At 34.6% G+C, this 25249-nt stretch overlaps 1 protein-coding gene across 2 annotated transcripts in view; it reads right to left on the bottom strand.

Moving 5' to 3' along the window:
• The window catches only part of DACH2 (dachshund family transcription factor 2), a 676171-nt gene that overhangs the window by 428060 nt on the left and 222862 nt on the right, over nucleotides 1–25249 (bottom strand). The window contains exon 2 of one of the 2 annotated variants that reach the window (XM_003269018.1): nucleotides 22551–22589. The exons of the other annotated variant lie outside the window; for it this stretch is intronic. Within the exon in view, the coding sequence (XP_003269066.1) occupies nucleotides 22551–22589 (39 nt within the window). The remainder of the gene's footprint in view (nucleotides 1–22550; nucleotides 22590–25249) is intronic. 2 annotated transcript variants of the gene reach the window in all.

The following is a 25249-nucleotide window of genomic DNA, read 5'->3' as shown; positions in this document are numbered from 1 at the left end:
GTATGTTTCCTGAGGCCTCCCTGGACCTCTGGAACTGTGAATCAACTAAACTCCCTTCCTTTATAAATTATCTAGTCTTGAGTATGTCCTTATAGCAGTGCGAGTACAAACTAAAACAGTAAATTGGTATGAGGTAGTGGGGTGCCGCTGTAAAGATACCCAAAAATGTGGAAGTGATTTTGGAACTGGGTAACAGGCAAAGGTTGGAACAGTTTTGAGGGCTCAGAAGAAGACAGGAAAATGTGGGAAAGTTTGGAACTTCCTAGAGAATTGGGGAGCTCAGAAAACAGGAAGATGTGTGGAAACTTTGAACTTGAGAGAGATAATTTAGGGTATCTGCAGGAAGACATTTCTAAGCGGCAAAGCATTCAAGAGGAAGCAGAGTGTAAAAGTTTGGAAAATTTGCAGCCTGATGATGTGCTAGACAAGAAAAACCTATTTTCTGGGGGAGAAATTCAAGCCCATTGCATAAGTAGCCAGAAGGCAAATGTTAATCACCAAGACAATGGGGAAAATATCTCCAGGGCATGTCAGAGACATTCATAGCAGCTCCTCCAATCACAGGCCCCAAGACCTAGGAGGGAAAAATGGTTACCTGGGCCAGCTCCAGGGAACCCCTGCCATGTGCAGCCTTGGGAATTGGCACCCTGCGTCACAACTGTTCAAGCCATGGCTGTGGCTAAAAGGGGACAATGTAGAGCTCAGGCTGCTGTTTCAGAGGGTGCAAGCCTCAAGCCTTGGTGGCTTCCACATGGGGTTGAGCCTATGGATGCACAGAAGTCAAAAATTGAGATTTGGAATCCTCCAAATAGATGTTCAAGGATGTAGGGAGATGCCTGGATATCCAGGCAGAAGTCTACGCAGGGGTGGAGCCCTCATAGAGACCCTCTGCTAGGGCAGTGCAGAAAGGAAATGTGGGGTTGGAGCCCCCACACAGAGTTTCCACAGGGGCACTGACTAGTGGAGCTGTGAGAAGAGGGACACCATTCTCCAGACCCCAGAATGTTAGATCCACCAACAGCTTGCATCATGCACCTGGAAAACCCGCAGACACTCAATGCCAGCAGTGAAAGCAGCCAGAAGCAGGGTTGTATCCTGCAAAGCCACAGAGACACAGCTGCCCAAGTCCACGGGAGCACACCTCTTGCATGAGCATAACCTGGATGTGAGACATGGAGTGGAGTCCAGGGAGATAATTTTGGAACTTTAAGGTTAAACGACTGCCCTATTGGATTTTGGACTTGCATGGGGCCTGTAGGCTCTTTGTTTTGGCCAATTCCTCCCATTTGGAATGGGTTTATTTACCCAATGCCTGTACCCTCATTGTATCTAGGAAGTAAATAACTTGCTTTTCATTAAACAGGCTCATAGGTGGAGGGGACTTGCCTTGTCTCAGATGAAACTTTGGACTTGGACTTTTGAGTGAATGCTGGAATGAGTTAAGACTCTGGGGGACTGCTGGAAGGGCATGATTATGTTTTGAATTGTGAGGACATGAGATTTGGGAGGGGCCAGGGGTGGGATGATATGGTTTGGCTGTGTCCCCACAAAAATCTCATCTTGAATGGTAGTTCCCATAATCCCAATGTGTTGTGAAACGAACCCAGTGGGAGGTTATTGAATCATGGGGGTAGTTTCTTCATGCTTTTATCATGATAGTGAGTGAGTTTTCACGAGATATGATGCTTTAACAAAAAAACTTTGCCCTCACTTTGCTCTGCACTTCTCCTTGCTGCCACCATGTGAAGAAGGATGTGTTACGTTCCCCTTCTACCATGAATGTTAAGTCTCCTGAGTCCTCCCAAGCCCTGCAGAAGTGTGAGTCAATTAAACCTCTTTCCTTTATAAATTACCCAGTCTTGGGTATGTCCTTATAGCAGAGTGAAAATAGACTAATACACCATGGTTTTGCTATTGTGAATAGTGTTACTATGAACATGTGTGTGCATGTGTCTTTTTAGTAGAATGATTTATTTTCTTTTGACTATATACACAGTAATTGAACTGCTGGGCCAAATGGTAGATCTGATTTAAGTTCTTTGAGAAATCTCCAAACTATTTTTCCCAGTGGCTGAACTGATTTACATTCCCACAGTGCATAAGTGTTCCCTCTTCTCCACAGCCTGGCCAGCATCTATTTCTGTTTTATTTTGTTTTCTTTTGTTTTTGACACTTTAGTAATAGCCATTCTGACTGATGTGAAATGGTATCTTATTGTGGTTTTGATTTGCACTTATCTGATGATTAGTGATGTTGAACATTTTTTCATATTTTCGTTGGCCAATTTTATGACTCTTCTTGAGAAGTGTCTGTTCATGTCCTTTGTCCATTTTTTAATGAAGTTTTTTGGTTTTTGTCTATCGACAAGATCCTGATAGATTCTGTATATTAGACCTCTGACAGATGCATAGTTTGTGAATACTTTCTCCCATTCTGTAGTTTGTCTGTTTACTCTGATGAAAATTTCTTTTGCTGTGCAGAAGCTCTTTAGTTTAATTAGGTCCCACTTCTCAATTTTTGTTTGTGTTGCAATTGCTTTTGAGGACTTAGTCAAATTTTTTTGCCAATGCCAATGTTAAGAAATGTATTTCCTAGGACTTCTAGAATTTTTATAGTTTGAGGTATTACATTTAAATCTTTGATCCATCTTCAGTTAATTTTTGTATATAGTAAAATTTAGGCCTCTAGTTTCATCCTTCTACATATGGCTAGCCAGTTATCTCAGTGCCATTTATTGGATAGGAAGTCCTTTCCCCTTTGCTTATTTTTGTCAGCCTTAAAAAGATCAGATGGTTGTAGGTGTGTGGATTTATTTCTCAGTTTTCTATTCCATACCATTTGTCAATGTGGCTGTTTTTGTACCAATACATTGCTTTTTTGGTTACTGTAGCCTTAAAGAACAGTTTAAAGTCAGATTGTATGATGTCTCTGGCTTTGCTGTTTTTGCTCAGGATTGCTTTGACTATTTGGGCACTTTTTTTTGGTTCTATATGAATTGTAGACTAAATCATTCTAATTGTGTGAAAAATGATATTGGTAGCTTGACAGGAATGGCATGGAATCTGTACATTTCTTTGGGCAGTATGACTCTTTTAATGATACTGATACTTCCAATCCACGAGTATGGGGTATTTCTCATTTATTTGTGTCATTTCTAATTTATTTCAGCAATGTCTTGTAGTCCTCCTTGTAGAGATATTACACCTCCTTGGTTACCTGTATTCCTAGGTATTTCATTTTCTTTGTGAATATTGAAAATGGAATCATGTTCCTGATTTGACTCTCAGCCTGGAAGTTATTGATGTATAGAAATCCTACTGATTTTAGTAAACTGAATTTGTATCCTGACACTTAAGTTGTTTATCAGTTCTAGGAGGCTTTTAGCAGACTCTTTAGAGTTTTCAATGTATAAAATTATATCATAAGTGAAGGGAGATAGTTTGATTTCTTCTTTTCCTATTTGGATAGATTTTGTTTCTTTCTCTTGTCTGATTGTTCTGGTTAAAACCTCCTCCACTATGTTGAATAGAAGTAATGACAGTGGGCATCTTTGTCTTTTTCTGGTACTCAGGGGGAACACTTATAGCTTTTCCTTATTCAGTATGATACTGCCTGTGGGTTTGTCATAGATGGCAGTTTTATTTTTAGATATGCTCCTTCAGTGCCTAGACTGTTGAGGGTTTTCATCACAATGTAATGTTGGATTTTATCTAAAGCTTTTTGTGCATCTGTTGAGATGATCATATAGTTTTTGTGTTTAATTCTGTTTATGTGTTGAATCACATTTCCTGATGTGTATATATTGAACCAACCTTGCATCCTGGGAATGAAGCCTATTTTATTGTGGTAAATTAACTTTTTGATGTGCTGCTAAATTCAATTTACTAGTATTTTGTTGAGGATTTTTTCATCTATGTTCATCAGGGACATTAATCTGAAGTTTTTTTTTTTTTTTTTTTTTTGTCACTGCCTCACTAGTTTAACTACCTTTCACTTACCTGTTAGCCAGTTAAATGTAACTGCTTGTTGATACATGTTCATGAATAATGTAATAAATATTCTCATGCCACTTTTGCCTATTTATGCAACAGCCAGGAAACTCCATTCTTTCAGTTTTTAAAGCAACCATTAATTTCATTTGAAATATAATATATACATGCCAAATAGTTTGTTGTATCACATAATTTATCCCAAACGACTAAAATAACTTCATTAATTATGTACAATTTTACTAAAGCTACTGAACACTTGGAAAGGATCTACTTTTATGAGAAAGTGAAATTGCTTAGAAGAAAATACTGTAATACATTAGAAAATTATTTCATCCAAATGGGGCTATATGTTAGAGATCATCATTACAAATCAGAGAGGATGCTCATGTAATCTTTCAGTTAAGATTCATTTATGATACTGCCCTTTTTACATATCTCAACCAAAGACAAAATGTATCCCTAAGATGTGCACTTAGAGTCTCAGTTGTTTCCAATGGCAGTTCCAAACACATCAATAGTAATAGAAGGTTGGCTCAAGTAGGGATGACGGCCATGTAAATAAATAAATTGCAAATATAAAACACTTTCCTACACACAGAGCACTTTATTGAGTTGATGAATCAAAGTAAATTGTGTGCAAAAGACAAGTAAGAATGTCTCATATCAGAGTTCTTACATTATTTATTGTGACTACAAAACTCTTCAGACACCCCTGGGCTATATTTCCTAAACTTGGTTCTGAACACTTTACCAACATGATGTTTTATATATTATATCTTAAAGGAAGTCAGAAAGGATATACAGTCTTATAAATGCATGATATTGCTTATTTCATTTTTAAAAATCTTTACCATTTTCATAAGATTGTTTAATATCCCAGTTTCTTCAAAGGTTTGGCATTACAAGCAAAAATATTCTTTCATAGCTTATAAGCAAAAGATCTTTCACCATTAGTTAGCAACTTGAAAATATAAAATTTTTCAAAAGAAATACTCTTTTATCGTGAAGGCTTTTCTATAATAATGAAACTTGACTAGCATCAATTAAATACATTTTAAATTTTTCAGATTACTTAGCACTTAATTTAAAATGATATTTTGTTCTATTTCATAAAACATAATTGATATTCTTTGAAAATACTAGGAGCATAAGTACTGAATATAAATTGGAAGGCATATTAATTCTGAGTCAACTATAATACCTCTGTTGATGACTTTCCAATGACAATAATAAAATTATAACTAATTATCATAAACTAATATTTGTTTAGCACTTACTGTATGTCAGGAAAAGATGAGTAAGTCAGAGTCTTACCCTAAAATAACTTGCAATATAACAGGGATCATAATGTAAACACGTATGCAATCATGGGACTGGGCAGTACATGAGAAGTGCAAAAAAAAGTAGTTAATGTAGAATGCTATAAGGTTACAGGGGAGGAAGGTGATCATTGATACCCTGAAACAGCATAAAAGGTTTCATGCGAAAGCGGTAGCTGTACTGAAAGGTATAATTTCAAAATGCAGAGACAAAGGAAAAAAAAGACATTTATAATGATGAAAATAATAATAATAATAATAATAATAAAACAGCTACCATTTATTAAGGGTTAATTCTATGTCCAACACTGGGATAAAGATAAGTGTTTTATATGTGTTAATTCACTGAATCCCACCCAGTCAGGTAGGTACTCATTCTTGCTCCATTTTACAAACGAAGAGACTGAAGTTAAATTACTTTCCCACAGTTACAGAAATAGCAAGTTCACCCAAATTGAACTCTATTTCTAGCTGCTTATAGGCGTCACCAAGTAAATAAAAATAGATTCCCATTACCTTATACCTCAAAATAAAGATTCCTTCCCAATTCTACAATTTCTGTCCCCATTCCCTCAGTTTACCTGGTATGTAGAAATCATCTTTAACTCTTCTGTTGCAATCCACATCAAATCAGTGACCAAGCCATGGGAGTTCTGCCTTTGCAGTTTCTCTCCAAGTTACTTTATTCTCTTTATTACCACAGCCATTATACATAATCACCCAAACCCTTAACCACCTTTGTTTATCTTAGCATCCAAACTCTCCAGTAATCTATGTATTGCTTTAACATGCATTTATTATGTCTCAAACAACATGCTGAGCAATGGGAATACAAAGACGGATAAAGCATGACTCACGTACTCAAAGAATCTAGTTGATAGGCATATATAGAATGATGAGTAGACTTAGCAAGATGAAGGGCTGAGGTATGGGGAGAAGGGGAACAGAAGTGTGTTTCAGGTAGAGAGACAGCATATGTGAAATTCTGAATGTGAGAGAGAAAATGGAATGTTCAAGGACACAGAGGTAATTAAATTGATAATGAGTAGGGAGAAAGTAGCTTAAGATTTAAAAGATTAACAAGGTGGGCAGGGGTTAGATAAAATGCTACAGGGTAGCATTTCTTATTTTTCTCAACCTCCGCACTATTGACATCTTAGGCTGGATAATTCTTCACTTTATGGGAACTGTCCTGTGCATTATAGGATGTTTATTAGCATTCCTGGCTGCTACCCACTAGATGCCGTAGCACCACCACCACCCATTGCGACAACCAAAAAGGCCTCCAAACATTGCCAAATGTCCCATAGGAGCGAAAATCACCTCTGGTTGAGAACCAATGGCATAGGACCTTGTAAGCCATGTTAAGATATTTTAACTTTATTCTAAGAGCAAGAGGGGCAGCGTGTGTAGCACTGTTAAGGAAGGACTAATTCTCAAGATCAGTCAAGAATGGAGACAGAGAAGCAAATCAGGTGAGTAAGCAATATATAAGTGTTATTTTTCTTTTTCTGCAGTGCTACCATTTCAGTGTAAGTGGGAAAGTGTTCTTTAGTATTCCCATCATATGCCATAATTATTTCTAGCTCTCTGCTTTTGGTCATGTGGGCTCTTAAAATCTAGAGTAACAGTTTTCTGATTATTCAAATCTTCCAAATTGACTTAAGTTCTGAATTTGGATAATCTTATGTCCTGACTTATCATCCTCTACAAAACCATTTCAGCCTAACTTTTTCTCTTACCACGAGTAATTTTAATTTTTATGTCTGTGGTCTATATATCATACAATATCACCCTTTATTTAGTACTTTGGGATTATTTTATGGTTTATTAGGGCTCATAGTTGGTATCTTTGTGGACTAAATTATAAACTCCTAGAAAACAGAAACAACATGTTCTACATGTTATACATTTTATACATCACAGAGTAAAATGTTTGCCAAGAACAGGTATCATTTTAAATAAATTCAGAATCAAGCATTATGTATCAAAATGTATGTTTATACCCTTCAACTAAGCGATTATTCTAATAGAACTCCATTATGGAAGTGGATAGGAAAACAAATATAAAAATAATAATTGAAACATCCATTATAGCAAAATGTTGGAGAAAACATGTTTTCTTTAACAAAGAAAATGAAAAATATGTATACTTATGTAACAAACCTTCCCGTTCTGCACATCTCAGAACTTAATGTGTAATAAAAAAATAAAATTACAAACTATTTAAAAAATGAAAAATAAATTATTAGTGTGTGGTGCAAAAAAAAATCATGTTCTATTGTGTGATTTACCCACAATCTAGAATAAGATTCAGAATTAAACTTAACTTATTTTCTTATGTAAGTAAAGGTAAATCATTCTTACATTTAATGGTAAACCCCATTTTCTTAACTGTTAACTAGGAACAAATTTTGCTGATTCTTTGCATAGTTGGGGCTCCCAAATTAAGGATTCCATATCCCTTACACAACTTTGGAGGGAATGTATCAATAAAAAGTATGACCAGAGATCCTACTTTATGTAATTGGTTATGTGATGTTCTTAAGGAAATGAGTACTATGGATTTTTATCCTTACAAAAGCTTAAAATTATGTAAGAAATAAGTGTTTAGAAAAATCCTCAAAGCCATATTTTTTAAAACCTCATGTATAAAGACGAGGTTAACTTTGATGTACATGGTTATATTCCACTTATGTCATTTAAATGTGGTAGTTTCAGTATTTTATATTCAATATTTCAAATAGTTGATGTTTCTACAACCCCTTATAAATTATTGTACAATTCCACTGGAAAGAACCTCAAAATGTATTGTCTAGACTTTTAGTTCAATCAAATAAGTGACTGAATAACCCAGAAACCAGTCTTCTTTTTTTTTTTTTTTTTTTTTTTAAGACAGAGCCTCACTCTGTCACCCAGGCTGGAGTGCAGTGGTGCACTGGCACGATCTCAGCTCACCGCAACCTCTGCCTGCTGGTTTAAGTGATTCTCATGCCTCGGCTTCCTAGTAGCTGGGATTACAGGTGTGTACCACCACACCTGGCTAACTTTTTGTATTTTTAGTAGAGACGGAGTTTCACCATGTTGGCCAGGCTGGTCTCCAACTCCTGACCTCAGGTGATCCACCCACCTCGGCCTCCCAAAGTGCTGGGATTACAGGCATGAGCCACCGCACCTGGCCAAGAAACCTTTCAAAAACTCCAAAGATTAAAGGATTTTATTTTCTGATAAATTGACAATAAAACCAAGAGAGGAGGTTTACTATATTTCCTATATTTTAAATAACCTATAATCGGGCATGGTGGCTCACATCCATAATCCCAGCACTGTGGGAGGCCGAGGCGGGCAGATTAATTGAGGTCAGGAGTTCGAGACCAGCCTGGTCGATATGGTGAAACCCCGTCTTAACTAAAAATACAAAAATTAGCCAGGTGTGGTGGTGCACGCCTGTAATCTCGACTACCCCGGAGGCTGAGGCAGCAGAATCACTTGAACCTGAGAGGCAGAGCTTGCAGTGAGCTGAGATGGCATCACTGTACTCCAGCCTGGGTGACAGAGTGAGACTGTCTCAAAAAAGAAAAAATAATAATAATCTATAATCGAAAAACTGATTAGATTATTGCTTCTAAGAAATTCCAACATTTTACTCCTCAGCCTACCAAATACATTAAATGGGATAAATTAGAATATCTAATTACAAATTTATTCCACTTTCATAAAGTCCTCAACACTAAAATCCTATTTTTAAAATCATCTTTTTAGAAGTTAAAAGCAAGGTCAAGGTTTGCTGCACTCCCTCTCTCCTTCTCCCACCTCCTGTATAAGGATATTATCATTCACCATAATTTTAAACAACCTAACAGCTTACACTCAAACTTGAGAGGCATTACAGACTTTCTTTGAAAGGTTAAGTGACCAAAACAAATCTGTCCAATTTTAGCTACTGAATGTGCTTACTAGTTTAGCAGAGATGTTTTTTTTTTAACCAGAGACATTGCCAGCTTTTATTTTGTCAGGTGATTCCAAAATCTCGACAATGCTTCCACCCTGTTTTAAATGAGAGCTAATGAGAGTAGATCTTCCTGTATGTCATCTTGGAAACTTTTCACAGGCATCCTCAAGCTCCTAATATAAAAGTAACCGAGGGGTGCCAATGATGAAAGACTCTGTTGCCATGGTGTCATCTTATAAATCATCAATTATTGTCTGTTATTATGAACGTGACAACCACATACTGTCATAAAAGGATTTGCATTTTAGTCTAGTTTTAAGATTTTTTTTTCCAGCATCATTTGCTTTGTAAAAGAAATGTCATGACAACCGCAGACCACTTAAGCTCGTTATCGAGTAATTCGGTATTCATTTGGACTTTGTCAGTTTGGCATTTCGGCATCCCAACCTCTTTTACATTATTGAGTAGTTTATCTTTACAGTTCATAAATATATTTCTAAGCATGGGTATATAGCATAATAACCTAAACCTAACAGAAGCAATGGGACTTTTTGGTTGCTATGACGACCTAAACTGATCAATTTTCTGTCACTGTTTTTAAAGAGGCACTCTCCTGTGGCCATAAATACTAATTACAAACGCAAGCCATTTGCTAACATGTTCAGTTTACAGATTAAAGCAGTTCATGCCTAATTTATCATTTAACTTGTCCTCCCACATTTGTAGTGTGGTACAGAATGAATAATAACTTCACTTGTTTACAACATTTTCAACTTAATGTCACTAATTATTTTTGCAGTTGCTGGAATTTAGCTGTGCTGCTACAAGTTCAGTAAACTCAATAAATTTGTAAAGTGCAAGGAAAGATTCCTAAATGTAATTTATGGATTAAGGTTGAAATATTCACTTAAAACTCCTTCCCATAACTGATCATTTAAAAGAAGATGGTTATACTTTACCTAATAAAGTTGCAAAATTGTCAGGAACATACTTACAAGAGTGTCCATCTATTCATTTCAATCAAATAAAGAACTAACATATTTGGTTGAAAGCTGTAGTGAATAATTTAAATGACAGTACCAGTTGATACTACGAATGAGTAGTCTAGCTTTTGAAAGAAAGCTGTAGTTTCAGGTGTGGGGTCAGGGAATAATAATAAATCCATAAGGCAGTAAAGTCATAGTAATATATAGTCTAAAATTAAGCCCTCCCCTTCTCACCAAAACACATATTTTATATAAGCCTTAAAGTCTGTATTTTTTTGAGCAAGAGAGATAAAGATGGGGAGAAAATTGCTATTTCAGAGTGTGAATAAGAGCAATGCCATAAAATTAACTATCATTAGAGAATTTCTGACTGTGACCAACACTTGTGGAAAATGTTAGGCCACCATTATCCCATACAGAGTTTTTTTAACTAAAATATTTGTTTTCTAGCATTCATGAATTACATAATGGACAAAGGTATGCTAGTATATATAATTATGATTTAAATATTAAGAAAGGAAAGACCCCCTAAACTGATCTTGACCATTGTCTCATTAATCCCAAAGCCTAGAATTAGATTGAAATATTTTTGCAATTTCCAAAGCTACATGGGTTCTTCCTGGACTTCAAATATTAACGTAGCATTTCCAGGGAGGCTGACAACTTCTCACATTCAAATAAAATAAACATGCTCCAGTTGATTCTCTGTAAAGAGAAGCTAGAAACTGAAAAGTTTACCTCTGGGAATACGTACAGAATACATTGGTTTGTGGGGAACTGGGCAAAATGGGAGACATGAGGGCCCTATTACTATCTCCAAACTATTCTCACCAAAATATATTGCTTAACAGGGCCTAACTTGCCACCCCCATCAAAGCTTCACTCTGTCTTCAATTTTATAAAAGAGATCCTTTCCATAACTCTTGATAACACAAATTATACATCCAAAGAAAGTAAAAATCCTTTAGTGGATCTCCTGTGGTTGCACAAGAAGGAGTGACAAAGCGCTTCCAACTGCTTTTCAACCCAGCAGCTGTAGCCTCAACACTCTAGGGCTCCAAGGGCCTCCTGACAGCCTGTGCTCACAGGTGCTCCTCTTCTTCTAGCACCAGCTCAGTGACTCTGCAGCAGGAATTTTACATCACCACAGAATTGAGGTGAAAGCTTCAGTGCCCTTATTTCAAAGGAAAATCTGGTCAGCTTGAAGCAATGAAAACTAATCAGAATGCAGCCAGCCATTGGCTGGGAGCACATGCTCAGCAAAACAAAGGCTGGAATCAAAAGTTTGGGGGCTTTTTTTGCATATATATAGCCATTTCAACTGTATGTTTCTGCCTGCATTTTGTTACATGGACTTCTAATATCAAAAAGTAATTTATAAAATGTCGTAAACTGCTATACAATACTTGGTGAGAAATAGAAAATAATGTAAGTATTAGTAATATAATTCAATTGCTCAATAAATATTTATTGAATATTGAAACCTAAATGCCAGGAAAATATACTAGATACCAAAGAGACAATGGTTAGCAAAACGAAGGCATGGTCCCGACCTTTACAGTGCTTAGGAAATTTGCATTGCATTATGCATTTTCAAAGAATTCTTGTAAGTTTTGGTTTTACTCATTTTTGCTTTTCATAACAACCTTGGAAGAGAAATTCCTAGGCTCATTTTATGGATTAAAAAAATAGAGACTTCTAGATGTTAAGTGATTTGCTTGTGATCATAGAGCTAGTATATGGTCCAGTGAGGGACCGAACACAAGATTTCCAAAGACAAATTCCAGCCTCTTACCACTCCTATGGCATTTCCTAAAGTGTGTTTTATGGAATACTAGTTTCCAGAACAAAAAGCTACTTTAATCAAAAAAGACGGGAAAGCCTTCTATATAATACATTTTCTTATAGAATCACAAAGCAAATTAACAAATTATAGGCTCCAAGAAGACCTGCAGTAACCAAGTTTGTTTACCTCTATTTAATCCTATATTTCCCAAATTTATTTGACCCCAAAACGCTCTCTGAGAAAAATAAAACGAGCCCAGAGTGACTCACAAACTGAAGATTAAGTAGTGTATTGGGATGCGGGATAAGGGGACAGGTTTCAGGTAGGACACGTATCTTGGAGTTACATAGAACATTTCTAAACCTATGCATGAAAATTAAGGTGTGTGACTGTAGAAGACTATGAGGCTTTTCATTCTTTTCTTGCTTCTGGATGTTATGAGAGTAATGGGCAAATTCATATGATGAGAGAATAAGACTTATGTGCATTACCAGGATGATGGAAAATGTAGGAGACAAACAAGAAAATGAAACCAAGAGAGACTCTCTGACCCTCTTTTTTGGCCACCTTTAGCACTTTCTTAGGATTGAGCAGATCAAAAATTCTCCTAACCACTACTTGAAGAAATGGTTTCTGACTCTAGGACTGGAGCAGGAAATATACAAGATGAGTCTGGAACGTCTAGTGCAAGAAAGTAAGGAAGTGTATGAAAAAATGCACAATGTTGGGGGCATGTCAAAGGTACGCAGGAGGCTACTGAAAGAGCTCCCAATGGCCAAAGCTGAAACAATTTAAGCAATAAAATAAATATTGCAGTACTGGATTATAACCCAAAGTATAAAATAAACACCTAGAAGTTATGCTGATATAAATAAGTAATTGAATAAATACATAAATGTGACAGAAAAGGAAATCTCCCATTTAGAAGAATTCCAAATAATTTTGCACAGTGACTGCTTTCCAAAGACTGCCAAAGAGTATAATATAGAAAGAAAGAAAAAAAAAAAAAGAAAGAGAGTAAACTTTACAACAGAAAAACCTGACATACTTCCTGAGCCCCGTGATCAAGGTCAATCTCAACAGTAATAAGTCAAAACAATAGTATATACCCTTGACATGATATGATGAAAATGGCATTTTGCCTCTGGGGTCTTTCCCCAAAAAACACATAACCCCGAGTTAATCATGAAAAAAGCATCAGGTGAACCCCGATTGAGGGACATCCTACAAATACCTGACCACTACTCCTCAAAACTATCAAGGTCATTGAAAACAAGGAGAGAAACTGTTACAGCTGAGAGGAGCTTTAAGCGACCTGCGGATTAAATAAAGTGTGATGTCCTACATTTTGGAACAGAAAAGAAACATTAGAGAAAAACTGAAGAAATATGAGCAAAGTATAAACTTAGTTAACAGTGTATCAATACTGGTTCATTAGTTGGGACAAATTGATTCTGTAATTGTAAGATGTTAACAACAGAGGAAACTGGTTACGGGGTGAATGGGAGCTTTCAGTGCAGTATTTGCTTTCTTTCTGTATTTTATTTTTAAAACTGTCCTAAAAATAAAAGTGTATTTAAAAACACACACACTGCCTTTAACCACTTCTGTGCTGAACCCAAGGTTATTAAAAAGTGCTTTACCCTACATTAATTGTATCTAATTTAGTTCCAAAATTCGGAGTGATTTTTGAAGACAGAGAGCTGGACAGTCATAAACTATGTAAAGCACAATGTGATTTTAATGCTACTAAAAAGCAAAATATAGTCATCACTCGATATCCCAGGGGGATTGGTTCCAGGACCCTCAAAGATACAAAAATCTATGGATGCTCAAGTCCCTTATGTAAAATGACATGGTATTTGCATATAACCTGTGCCCATCCTTCTATATGCTCTAAATCATCTCTAAATTATTTATAATACCTAATACAATGTGGATGCTATGTAAATTGTTGTATACTGAATCTTTATTTGTATTTGTTTTTATTGCTGTCTTGCTATTTTTATTGTTTGTTTATTTTTTTTTCAGATATTTTCAATCCAAGGATGCAGAACCATGGATACAGAGGGCTGCCTCTATGTATACACCATTTTTAAATGGGATGTGTCAATCAGATGTTCCAAATCCCTTCACTTAATGTTCTGAATACAGTGGGTGCTATAATACCAAGTAAAACTGATGATAAAAAATAAAAACTACTACCTTCTTTATACCTAATATGTTAGAAACATTAATATGGGATTTAGTGGGTATTTGTAAAACTTGCAGCATAAAGCATATAACGTCACCATTTTTGTAATTTAGACTAGTTTCATTTTAAAGCAACAAAACAATACAGATTTGTTGACAAACTATGTTACACTAATATACTGTTTGGCTAGGACTAGCCAGCTAAAAGGAAAATGTCCAAATTGAAATAAAAATGTTCAAATGAAAACCAAAGAAAATTTTGTTTATATATTTCAGAAAAAGTATTCTCTATTGGAAGAGTATTTTATAATGATAAATCAGTTCACAATCCTTTTAAACTCTCCTAATTGTAAAGCATGGCTGCTATTATTAACAGGCTTCGATGTTTTATATGTTTTAATAGCTTTTACATATTTTTAAAAACATCTGGAACACTGTCAGATGATACAGTATTTTGAATCATAAATTATGACTATCACTTACATAAATCTATTGATGAGCTACACATTTTTTACATCTCACCTTTCTAATGGATTTATTTTAAAAAGAACTTCACATTTTATTGCTGATTCATTTTATACTTGCCCTCTTTTGAACATTAACATTAGTTTAAAAACAAAAATTCCAATGATGGCCTGAAGTAACAACAGATCTTTAGAGTCCTTATACACTGGCAGAAGAACCCATTGAGCAATTGAATTCTTTGTATTGAAAACTCAGTGTTATCAAAAACAGAAAGCAGGACATGTCTTTAGGGCACGTTGCCATGGAGCATAATTCCTTCAAGGACTACAAACCATAATAGTCCTATTTCTTAACATTATTTTTGTAGCATTCATCAAGATGTATTACAAACCCTACCAATTTAGGGACAATGCCTTGCCTTTTCAAATGCATTCATACTGGGTCTTAGAATCAACTCCATTTTAGAAACTAATTAGTTACACTGACAAACTTTTAAGAATAGGGCTATACAATTTTAGAAAATGTCACCACTCTTTTGTAAATTAATGATATGTTCCCCATTGCACAATAATAGGTAGTTATGAGCCTTTCCTCTTTATCCTGTCTCAGTCATTTAGTTACATCTACCCTGTGCCCTCCAGAGAAATTCATGGTCTGTCACCCTACTCATTGGTGTATAGATTTATGGATATTTCAGCAGTCCCTTCATTTTCACATCACTAGGCAACTCTTTGGAGTTTAAAAGAAACGACAGACTTCACCTGAACATTCAGATAAGTATCCTCCAATTTCAAAAGTCTATTTTCTTTCTGTAATCCCACTTTGCTTTCATTTTTAAAGAAACACACAGCCTGAGACACCTTTGCATTATTAAATGTACATGCAAAACATTACATTACTATGCTACACGTGGCTAAGAAATTTTAGTATTCACAGGATTATGGTAATTAAGTCTTCCTTCACATTGGGTGATGTGACACTTGCTTGACTATAATGTCACTCCACCTAAAGTCTGTGTAAACAACATTATCTTAGTCACTCAGCATTACATTTCCAACTGTGAGAAATATTACAAGGTCAGAGTGGACAAGAATGTAGGTAATCCCAAAGAAACAGCATGTAAATGACTTGCTCAAGGTTCAAACTGGGTTTTCAATAATAAAATAAAATATTTTATAGTAATATTATAGTAGTAGTATCGAGATGCCATCCTTGGCAAAGCACATGGGTATTCTTGAAGTCAGTGGTCAAGACAAACGTGTCCATGGTGTTGACGTTTTTTTGATAAAAGATAACAAGCTTTGTTTGCCAAGGCTTCGTTCAGACTAACAAAAGTGGGGATACTCAATAAGGAGTAGTTCAGGGAACGACTGCAATTGGTTTTGTGAATAGAGATCTATCAACGTCTCAAATACATATAGCATTTCTGAATAATGCAGGTGATAAAGGCCATATGACAATGCTCATATTTCCTCCTTTCTTGTTTTAATAAATACTGAGCAACTGCAATATATTTTTTAAGGAGAGTACTAATTTCCCAATAGTCTTGTCAGTTACTTGGTGAAATATGTCCAAGGAGTGTTGTCTTGAAAATGTTCTGACCTACATCTTTGAAACTGTATTAAAGATTTTGAGATAGCTTGTGTTTTAAGTGATTTATTTTGTGTTTATGAAAAAAAAAATTAGATAACGCAGTTGAATCTCCACATAGGATAGGTAGGATCTAGGCAGAAATACTGTAGAGTATCTTGGCAGAGATTTTGATTCTCTGAACTAGTGGAAGCAACACAATAAAACAGTGGTTTCTAGAGTATGCTTAAACTAAAAACAGGATGGCAATTAGCAAAAATAGCAATGAAAAGTCTTAAATATGGGCTCCACAGTCCGTTAACAAACAGGCCCAAAGCAACTTACGTGGGATTCTCTAGGCTTATTGTTACATTTGGACAATTAGGTACATGTATGCACATTGTATTAATCTGAAGATAATTTGAACAAAGTGTGTGAACCACAATTTTCTTGTAATACCTGGTGTTGAAACTCTGTAGGAGGTCAATTCACTTTTTAGGAATGCTATAGTCAAAACATTTTCCCAGGACTACATATAGAAAGAAAGGTCTCTAAGAATGTCTTCATCACAAGAGATTAACTGATTTATATTTTGTTTGCCAGAACTGCCACCTTCCATAAGTAGAAGCTTTACTCGTAACCAGTGTTCAATGTCCTCACAGGTTAAGTGTTTTTTTTTAAGTCATTGAAAATAACAGATATTCTGTGCTGGCAAGAGGGTGTGTGTGTGTGTGTGTGTGTGTGTGTGTGTGTCTATGAATGTAGCATATTTGCAACTCTGAGAGTTTAAATAAAATCAGTTTCTACTGATTCCCTTTTCTACTTTAATCTCCTATAATATTAGACGGTTTGGTTTCTAACTTAGTGGTCTTTCCCATACAGATAGAATCTAAGAAAAGCTGAAAGTTCTGTGTTAAACCTCAGGATAAAGATCTCAAAAAAAAAAAAAAAAAAAAAAAAGATCCAGATCTTTCAAATAAAAAGTCTCTCTCCAAACACAAAATCTAATTACTTACCCCCTTATTCAAAAAGAAATAAAGGGGGCACGTGTCTCAGGACCTCCTGAGGCTGTTTCATGGGCTCGTGTCCTTAGAAAAAAAGAAAAGAAAAGAAAGAAAGAATATACAGAGTCGTCAACCTGAGTCCTCTCTCTACTTTAAGTAGTTATGTGTAGCACCATAAAAGTACTGCTGGAATCAAACATTAAATGAGCTGAAAATCTTGAATATTTTCTTCTGAATCAGAAATGTGCATAAAAAGAGCTTGAAAGCAAACACAAAGTCATAACAAATAGTTGTTGAGCTTTCATTGTTTTTTATTTCAGCATTTAGAATGTGATGCTTTGAAATGGGAAAAACTGAACATGAATTCAAAATCATATGTCACATCTTCTCTTCCACCATCCACCCCTAACTGTCCTTGAATTAGAAGAAATGTAAATATAATGACGGTAAAGTTATGATCTTATTAACTGAGCCAGAGAGAGTGTTACAACAATTTTCACAAATTGACCAAATTCAATTTTCTCCTTATGTTTTATGCACAATAAGTAAATTATAGCTTCAAGGAAAAGGGAAGATATGTATCATAGATCAAAGCATATACTATTTATCTAAGAGATTGTTTAGTCTAATACTGTAACTTAAAAGATGCAGCAACTGAGGTCCAAAGCCACAGATTTATGTGCAGAGTTAAGTCCATGGACTTATGACTCTTTTTTTTCCCCAGAGCTCTTGCTGTTACACCATACTGTCTCATCAAATGAAAGTTTATGGGAAAGTGCTGGTAACCTAGACAATACTTTACAAATTTAAAATAGTATCTTTAATCCTTATCTTAATTACATGTTTTAAGATGAAGAATAATGACAAAAATAGTATTTGTAAACATTGTTATCTGTGCTAAGTGATCAGAATCAACATTTCATATGTATGCATATAATCATAAGAGAATAAAAAGAATCATTTTTTCTTCAAATAGATCGTTCATTAAACATATCTACTACGCTGGCAATAATGTGAGGAAATGGGACCTCTTGTATATTGCTGGTAGGAGAGTAAATCAGAACAGCTTTGGAGAACAATTTGGCAGTAACCATTAAAGTTGAAGACACACATAGCCCACAACCTAGAAATTGCATTTCTAGGCTGATATCCTAGAGAAATACTCCCATATGAGTGCAAGACATGTCCATTGCAGCACAGTTTCCAACAAAAAATTGGAAACAACCTAATTATCAACCTATGGATATAGGAAAGAATTATCAAATTGTGTTATACAAGGTAGTATAACAATTAAAAAAATGAGTGAACTAGACTTATATGTATCAATATGGATAAATCTCAAAAACATAATGTAAAAATACTTAAAAAGAATAGTATGATATCACACCAGCTTGATACATCTTAAAACACAAAAATAAAAAAAACACAAAAATAAAAAAAACACAAAAATCAACATTGCATGTTGTTTGTGTATAAATACACACATAATTTTAAAAAGACACAGCAATGATACACACTGATTTTAGGATTAGTGGTCATCTTTCATTTGTGAAATAAAAAGGAGATTATTGTTAGTGATAATATTAATGTTTCACAGATACAAATTTTTTTCAGATACAATATTTAAAATTAAACCGTGGATTAAGTGTAGCAAAAAGTAAACCTGAATATTGATCCACAAGTTTTTCTCAGTATTTCCTGTGGTTTCCTTATTTTTTTCTTCCTGCTCTATCTGAACTATTTTATAATTAATCTTGCTAATTTATTACACCATCAAAATGATGCTACCAAACTTGATTTCTGAATAGAAATGTAATTTTTCAATAAGTCATTTAATATATAACAGTAAATGAGGTGTTTTTCTAATTAGCCTGATTCCATTTATAAAATATATTGGCCCAAAGCATATGAGCCTTGAAACTAGACTGCTTTGATTCAAATGCTGTCCCTGGTATTTATAGGCTGTATGACCTTGGGTAAATCATTTAACCTTCTCTGTGACTCAGTATCACCAACTGTAAGACAACGATTATAATTGTAGCACCTATCTTATAGAGTTGTTATAATGATTAAAAGAACTAATATGTGAAAAATCACCTGAACTCACGTTTGATAAATGTTAGATATTATTATGTCTTGGCGAAAAAAGAGGATTAATTGTTCATCAATATTTTATCCTGAATTATCTTATTTATATGTCTATGCTGGTCAAATGCATCAAATAATCACTCATTTCTTAAATTTTCTACCTTTGAGGATTAACCACTTAACTAAGGATCCTTAATTATTATAGTTTTAGTAAACAAGTTTCATTAATTAATATATTTAAACATATTGCATCCCAATCATGTAACGGATTACTTGTGGTCAAAACTAGCTGATGATCTGGAAAGGGCAGCGCTGTCTACCCAAATTTTATTTAAGTAAACATCAGCTATTTTGCACATTGCCATATGTGTTGACCAGTTACCCAAAAATTTCTCATCTTTCACATGTGTTTGTGTTAAATCTGCAACTAGAATGATTTGTCAAGGAATGAGATTTTTTCTAGTTTATTTAGGATTTGAGATAATGCCTTCAATTCTTTCTCTTTCTGTTTTTACTTTTCTTTTTAAAGTTCCTGACTTTCTCATCAGAAATGAAAATGTTAATTTACCATCCTCACTAAGGATTTCTGGTACAGATCATTGTGACCATTAAAGCAGGTTTAACAGTGGGGTGTTTTTCTTTCTCTTTTTCTTTTTTTTTTTTTTCTAGAGAGATTGGAATTTAATTGTTTCCTTTTTGGACAAATATGCTTTTGGGTTGCCAGTGATGAAAGGGGCATACAGATGTCAAAAGCATTGTAGCACAGTGGGATTATGTGGTAAGGTCCACGGCAGGACAGACAAACAAGCAAAGTCTCAGATCAGTCAAACAGTTACCTTTTAATAAAATCTCAGATGACCAACTTTGTTTTATCTTTGCCAATGCCTATCAAAAGTTCAAATGAAGTTTTGTTGTGTTAACTGCTTACATTTCTTTTATTTCTTATTTTAACCATTTGTAAAAATAAAGGAATTTCGCTAGATGGAATTGGGAATTTGTTTAAAGGCAAGCCAATTTAAAATAAAACAACACATGTTATACACATGGCTTTCTTCTTATTAAAACAAAATAAATTGGACTTTAAATAGAAACCTTAATTAATTATGTTATGTGATGAGAACTATACTTAAGTATTCTTTTGTGGACATGGCAGGAATAATCTGTTTCATACTGCATTTCACTGATAACATGAAAGCAAAAAAATACTAATTTAATTTTAATTTTCAAATCACTTGAAGGAAAAACTATATTGCCTATTTTGAAGTAGTAAAAAATAAAGCCCACAAAGCACATAACCACCATTTTGAGTACCAGAATAATTATTTGTAAGCACTCCCACTGGTTATTTATTCACCTTATATGAATTTTCCATGATCAAAGGCTTTAGGTGCATTTATAACAAACTGTGATTCTTTTTGTAATTGCAATACCTTGAGGACTCAGAATTTAGAGCAGAGGTCGCAAACTGACAACCCATGGGCTATATCCTGACCTCAGATGGATTTTGTTTTGCCTGTGCAGTGTTGCTTTTTTTTTGTTTTGCTTTTTATTGAGTTAGTTACCAACATTTAAGAATTGGAGAATTTCATGTAAAAATCGTAATTCCCAGCTTCTTTTAAAAAGTCAGATCTTAACAACACTGAGCCTGCATTCCCACATGGTAATAATCAGCCAAACTGAGTAATAGCCACCACTTTGGAAAAGAATATATACTCCCTGGTTCACCATAGTCCCCACCACTCTATATTGCTTATAGTCTTTCATTTATGTTACAGCCTTGCCTCAGTAGGCAGTAGAGTTTGTGACTCTCCTGGTTTCTCTATAGTTTATGTGAGTGACTTATACTTTCAAAAACACTTCATGGTTTTTCTCTGATTGCAATAAATGTAAAAATATTATATATATATGTACATATGAAAAGTATATTTTGATAATCCAGAAATAAATCTATATAGTTATAAGTTACTGCTATATTTAACGAAGAAAGAACTTGACTTAATTTGCTTATCATTTTACTAGAAAATCAAAAATAAAGTGAAAGCCAATTTCAATGCCTGAATTCAATTGCATTCATATAAAATCGGAAACACTTTCAATATCCAAGCCTAGACTCAAAACATAATCCATTTACTATTTTACAGTTAAACTCAGTCATTAATAAAATCTAGTAGGTTTTAGTCTCCCCAGCATTGATATCATTGTCTAACAGAAAGTTTGGCACTTAAGGAGGCACATCCACTGCTTCAGGTCACTTGGGTATTATTTAGTGTGCATGACATGTAAAACTAACTTTTAATATAGAAAATGTAACAGATACTAGAAACACCACCATAGTGATGTTTTATTTTGTATATTGAAAACCCAGGATAAATCCATGGTGTAGTCGCCATCTCCCCTACAGCTCCATGACATTTTTCTTATAGAAAAATGTGGATAAAGCCTGCATCAAGGGCAGGCCTAAAGAAAGGGGCAAAAAAAATCACCAAAAGTTAATGTAACCTGAGAAAGAAGTGTGGAAGAGAAGAGGGGCATTACCGACAGGAACTATCAAAATATATTTTAGGATCATGGGTTCCCCTCCTTTGCCCTTGTCTCTGAGTCACTGTGTGTTCTTTTCACCACTACAACCTAAAATGTCTGAAGCCTGGAACAATATATTATCTCTGATTGCCCTTTTACTAAGATTTTCATAGATATTTTAAGAGGTTTCAAGTATAAATCTTCTTAGACTTCCAAATATTTATTTAAAATATATTAGAAGAAAACAATTTAAATGTTTTAGAACTTCTAACATGCCTACAACACATATCTGTGCCTAATACTTAGAATGACTCAGAAGATTAGAAAGCCAGATTCTTTTCCATTATCCTTGTAGCACACTTAATAGCCTGTGCTGCCCTGCAAAAGTGAATGTACCTTCCTAAGCATTCCAGAACAAAGGGGCGGGTGGACATCTGAATAACTTCCCCATTATTTTACATAGGTGTCATAGTTTTTATGTCAGTGATTTCACTTTTTCTTATGAACTGAGGATTAAGCAAGACTCAGCATTTGCTGCTGAAAATTTTAAAGGGCTCTACTTTCCTACCTTAGTGAGTATAGTACAGGGAACAAGATTATGAAAGTGTGGCTGAATCTGTACAGGCTCCAGGACAATCTCAGGAATTTGATTTTTAAAAAATAAATACATAAATACCTGTTAACAGCTTGTTTTCTTGTCATTTGCCTCTTCCTTCTAAAAGGAGAGTGTAGCAGAAAATAAATAAATAAAACTGGTTAATTGAGAGTTCTGGTTAGTTAGCTTCCAATTAAGCAAGGCTTTATTATATTTCACAAAACATCTTCCTAAATTCTGCAGAAATTTTAGATAGGTTACACACAATGAAACACCAGCAGGGAAGAGCACATAGAAGGTAAGGAAGCCTGAATTGCTATTAGTGTTTTAAATATATGAATAATGTTAGCACATTTCTAGTATAATCCCCACTGACTAAAGAATAACGTGAAATGTCATGTGGTTTAGGGCTTTTCCATATATGAAGACAAAGAAATAAGGTTATAGATTTCTGTTGAAGAAAGTGGCCTTGGGTCGTAACAATTCCAAAAAAATTCAGCAATATTATGTCTTTTCCCTCTCTCTCAAGAGCCTTCCTTCCCATCCCATTAGGTATTCCAACATTTTGGAGGGAAAAATCCATTTCTCATTTTTTCTCATCTTTTATTTGGCCAACAGGATGATGAAAGTAAGCCAATATCAATGTTGTGCTTATTTCCTAAACATGGAGCCATTCATCTCCGACAGATCACTATATACATTTTTCTGGAGCATACTGAATTATCTTACATCTTCCTCACAAGGGTTACACATGCACATTCACATACACACAGACACACACACACACACACACAGTCATACATACATCCACACAAAAGAAATTAACACATACAAAAGAGATCCATTTTAAAAAACACATAATTAGCCTTGTTAACAAAATAATTATTCTTTCCAGCAGTGCAGTAACTCCCAGTGTTCTCCAATCCTTTAATAAAGAACAATGAAATCTAAAACGACATGCAAAAAAAACTGTGAGGACTCTAATGTGGTTCTTTTAACCCTTAATGTACTTCTTAGTAATACAGAAACGGGAACCTTCCTATATTGCCCACTACAAATATATGTGGTTAGTTCATCACCTTTTTGTTGAACAAAAACAAAAATATCATCTTTTTGTTTTTGTTTTGTTTGCTTTTAAAAAGCAACTCAAAGTCTGTAGAGAGCTTTCTAAAAAAAAATGAAAATATATCTGGGGTTGCTGGGGAGATGAGGTAAGAGTGAAAGTGAGCCTTTTTTCGCCTACTCTTACGTTCTGTCACAACTATTTGATTTTGCTTTACAACTCACTCACCCAACCTCTTCTGAGGTGACGCTTTTCTTAAATAAAATATAATCATACACACCAAGTCAGTGATAATGCATCCTTCCTTATTTTAATGGGCTACATATGACTGGATTTGAGGGCATTTTTTCAATTTTACTAAAGATCCCTCTCTTTTTAAACAATAAAACTTTCTAAACTCAACAAACTTTTTTGGCTATCACTATATACATATATATATAAAATATATATAATTATACTATATAAATATATATATATAATTATACTAATCCTCACCAAAATCAAAATCATTTACATCTCCTATGGCATGAGTTTCATAGGTTAATCTTAGACTCTGAAATCATTGACTACAGAAACATTCGTGTTAGAATTATTCAATGAATATATAAACACCCATGAGTTAACTGTCCTTTTATTAACAATTTAAAACTTACAAAATTAGGAGTTTACCTTGATATTTGAAAATTTCTCATTTATCTTGTCCAGTGTAAGGAATGTACTTTACAATAGTACTTAACAAACTAGCTATAACTCTAGGGCTTTAAGGCCTACAAGTTAAATAGATATATTTCGTTTTTGACATTCTAAGTAAAATGTGACTTCTATACTTCTGAATTTGTTCTTTTAGTGATATCAATTAATTCATTTTAGTTTTCCTTATACTTTGCCAAATAATCAACATTTTAGAAAACTTTATTGAACAAGCAGATGATGATACTAATATTATCAGCTCAGTACAGAATAGGTTATAATGTGAAAAAAAATCAGTGGGTTCCCTGGAGTTGGCCCAAAATGTTTTGTATTCCTTCTATTTCCTCTTTGCCTACTAAAGTTTTCTTTTTGCTGCCCCTCTCCACTTCTGATTCTGGCTATGAAACAAAAGTCATGATGAAAAGGCCTGAAATTTACTAAAATGTGTCTTTGTGGCTGACATAACATATGTTCACATGCTTATAAAGCCACTAGCAAAACAAGGAGTACACACAGTCAAGAACGTTGTGGCAAATACAATACACAATATACAACTATCACCAACAGAGCTATTAGCAACTGAGGTTTTACAACATATAGTGGTAAGTAGTGAGGGTTCTCTACACAACTCACTAGTTCCAATCATCATCATGATTGTACCGCATTAGGACATTGATTAACCTTACTGTAGAGAGAGCCTTCCCGTATGCACAAGTTATGACTAGAAGGTGATACTACTCTGGCTGAGACCCAAGAAGTGAATAATTGAGAGCTGGCTTTATTTAGAATTAGTCAAAGTCATTTTTACCCTGTACCACTGATAAATAAATTTTCATACTTTGATTCTTCCAACTTTGGGCATGTGAAATGTGAAGCTCAACAAAGTTAACGACAGTGATTGCTACCCAGCGTGCTCATCTTTGATTGGAGTCAGTTTAGTATAAGAATCAGATATGATATTCTCACTTTTGAAACCTAAATTTAGCCCACAGAATCTCATTTAATAATATAGAGAAACAGCATGCGA

This window comes from Nomascus leucogenys, chromosome X (genome assembly GCF_006542625.1).
Source record: "Nomascus leucogenys isolate Asia chromosome X, Asia_NLE_v1, whole genome shotgun sequence".
Classification (NCBI taxonomy): Eukaryota; Metazoa; Chordata; class Mammalia; order Primates; family Hylobatidae; genus Nomascus; species Nomascus leucogenys.
The sequence above is the reverse complement of the archived record's forward strand: the minus strand, read 5'-3'. Positions and strand labels throughout refer to the sequence as shown.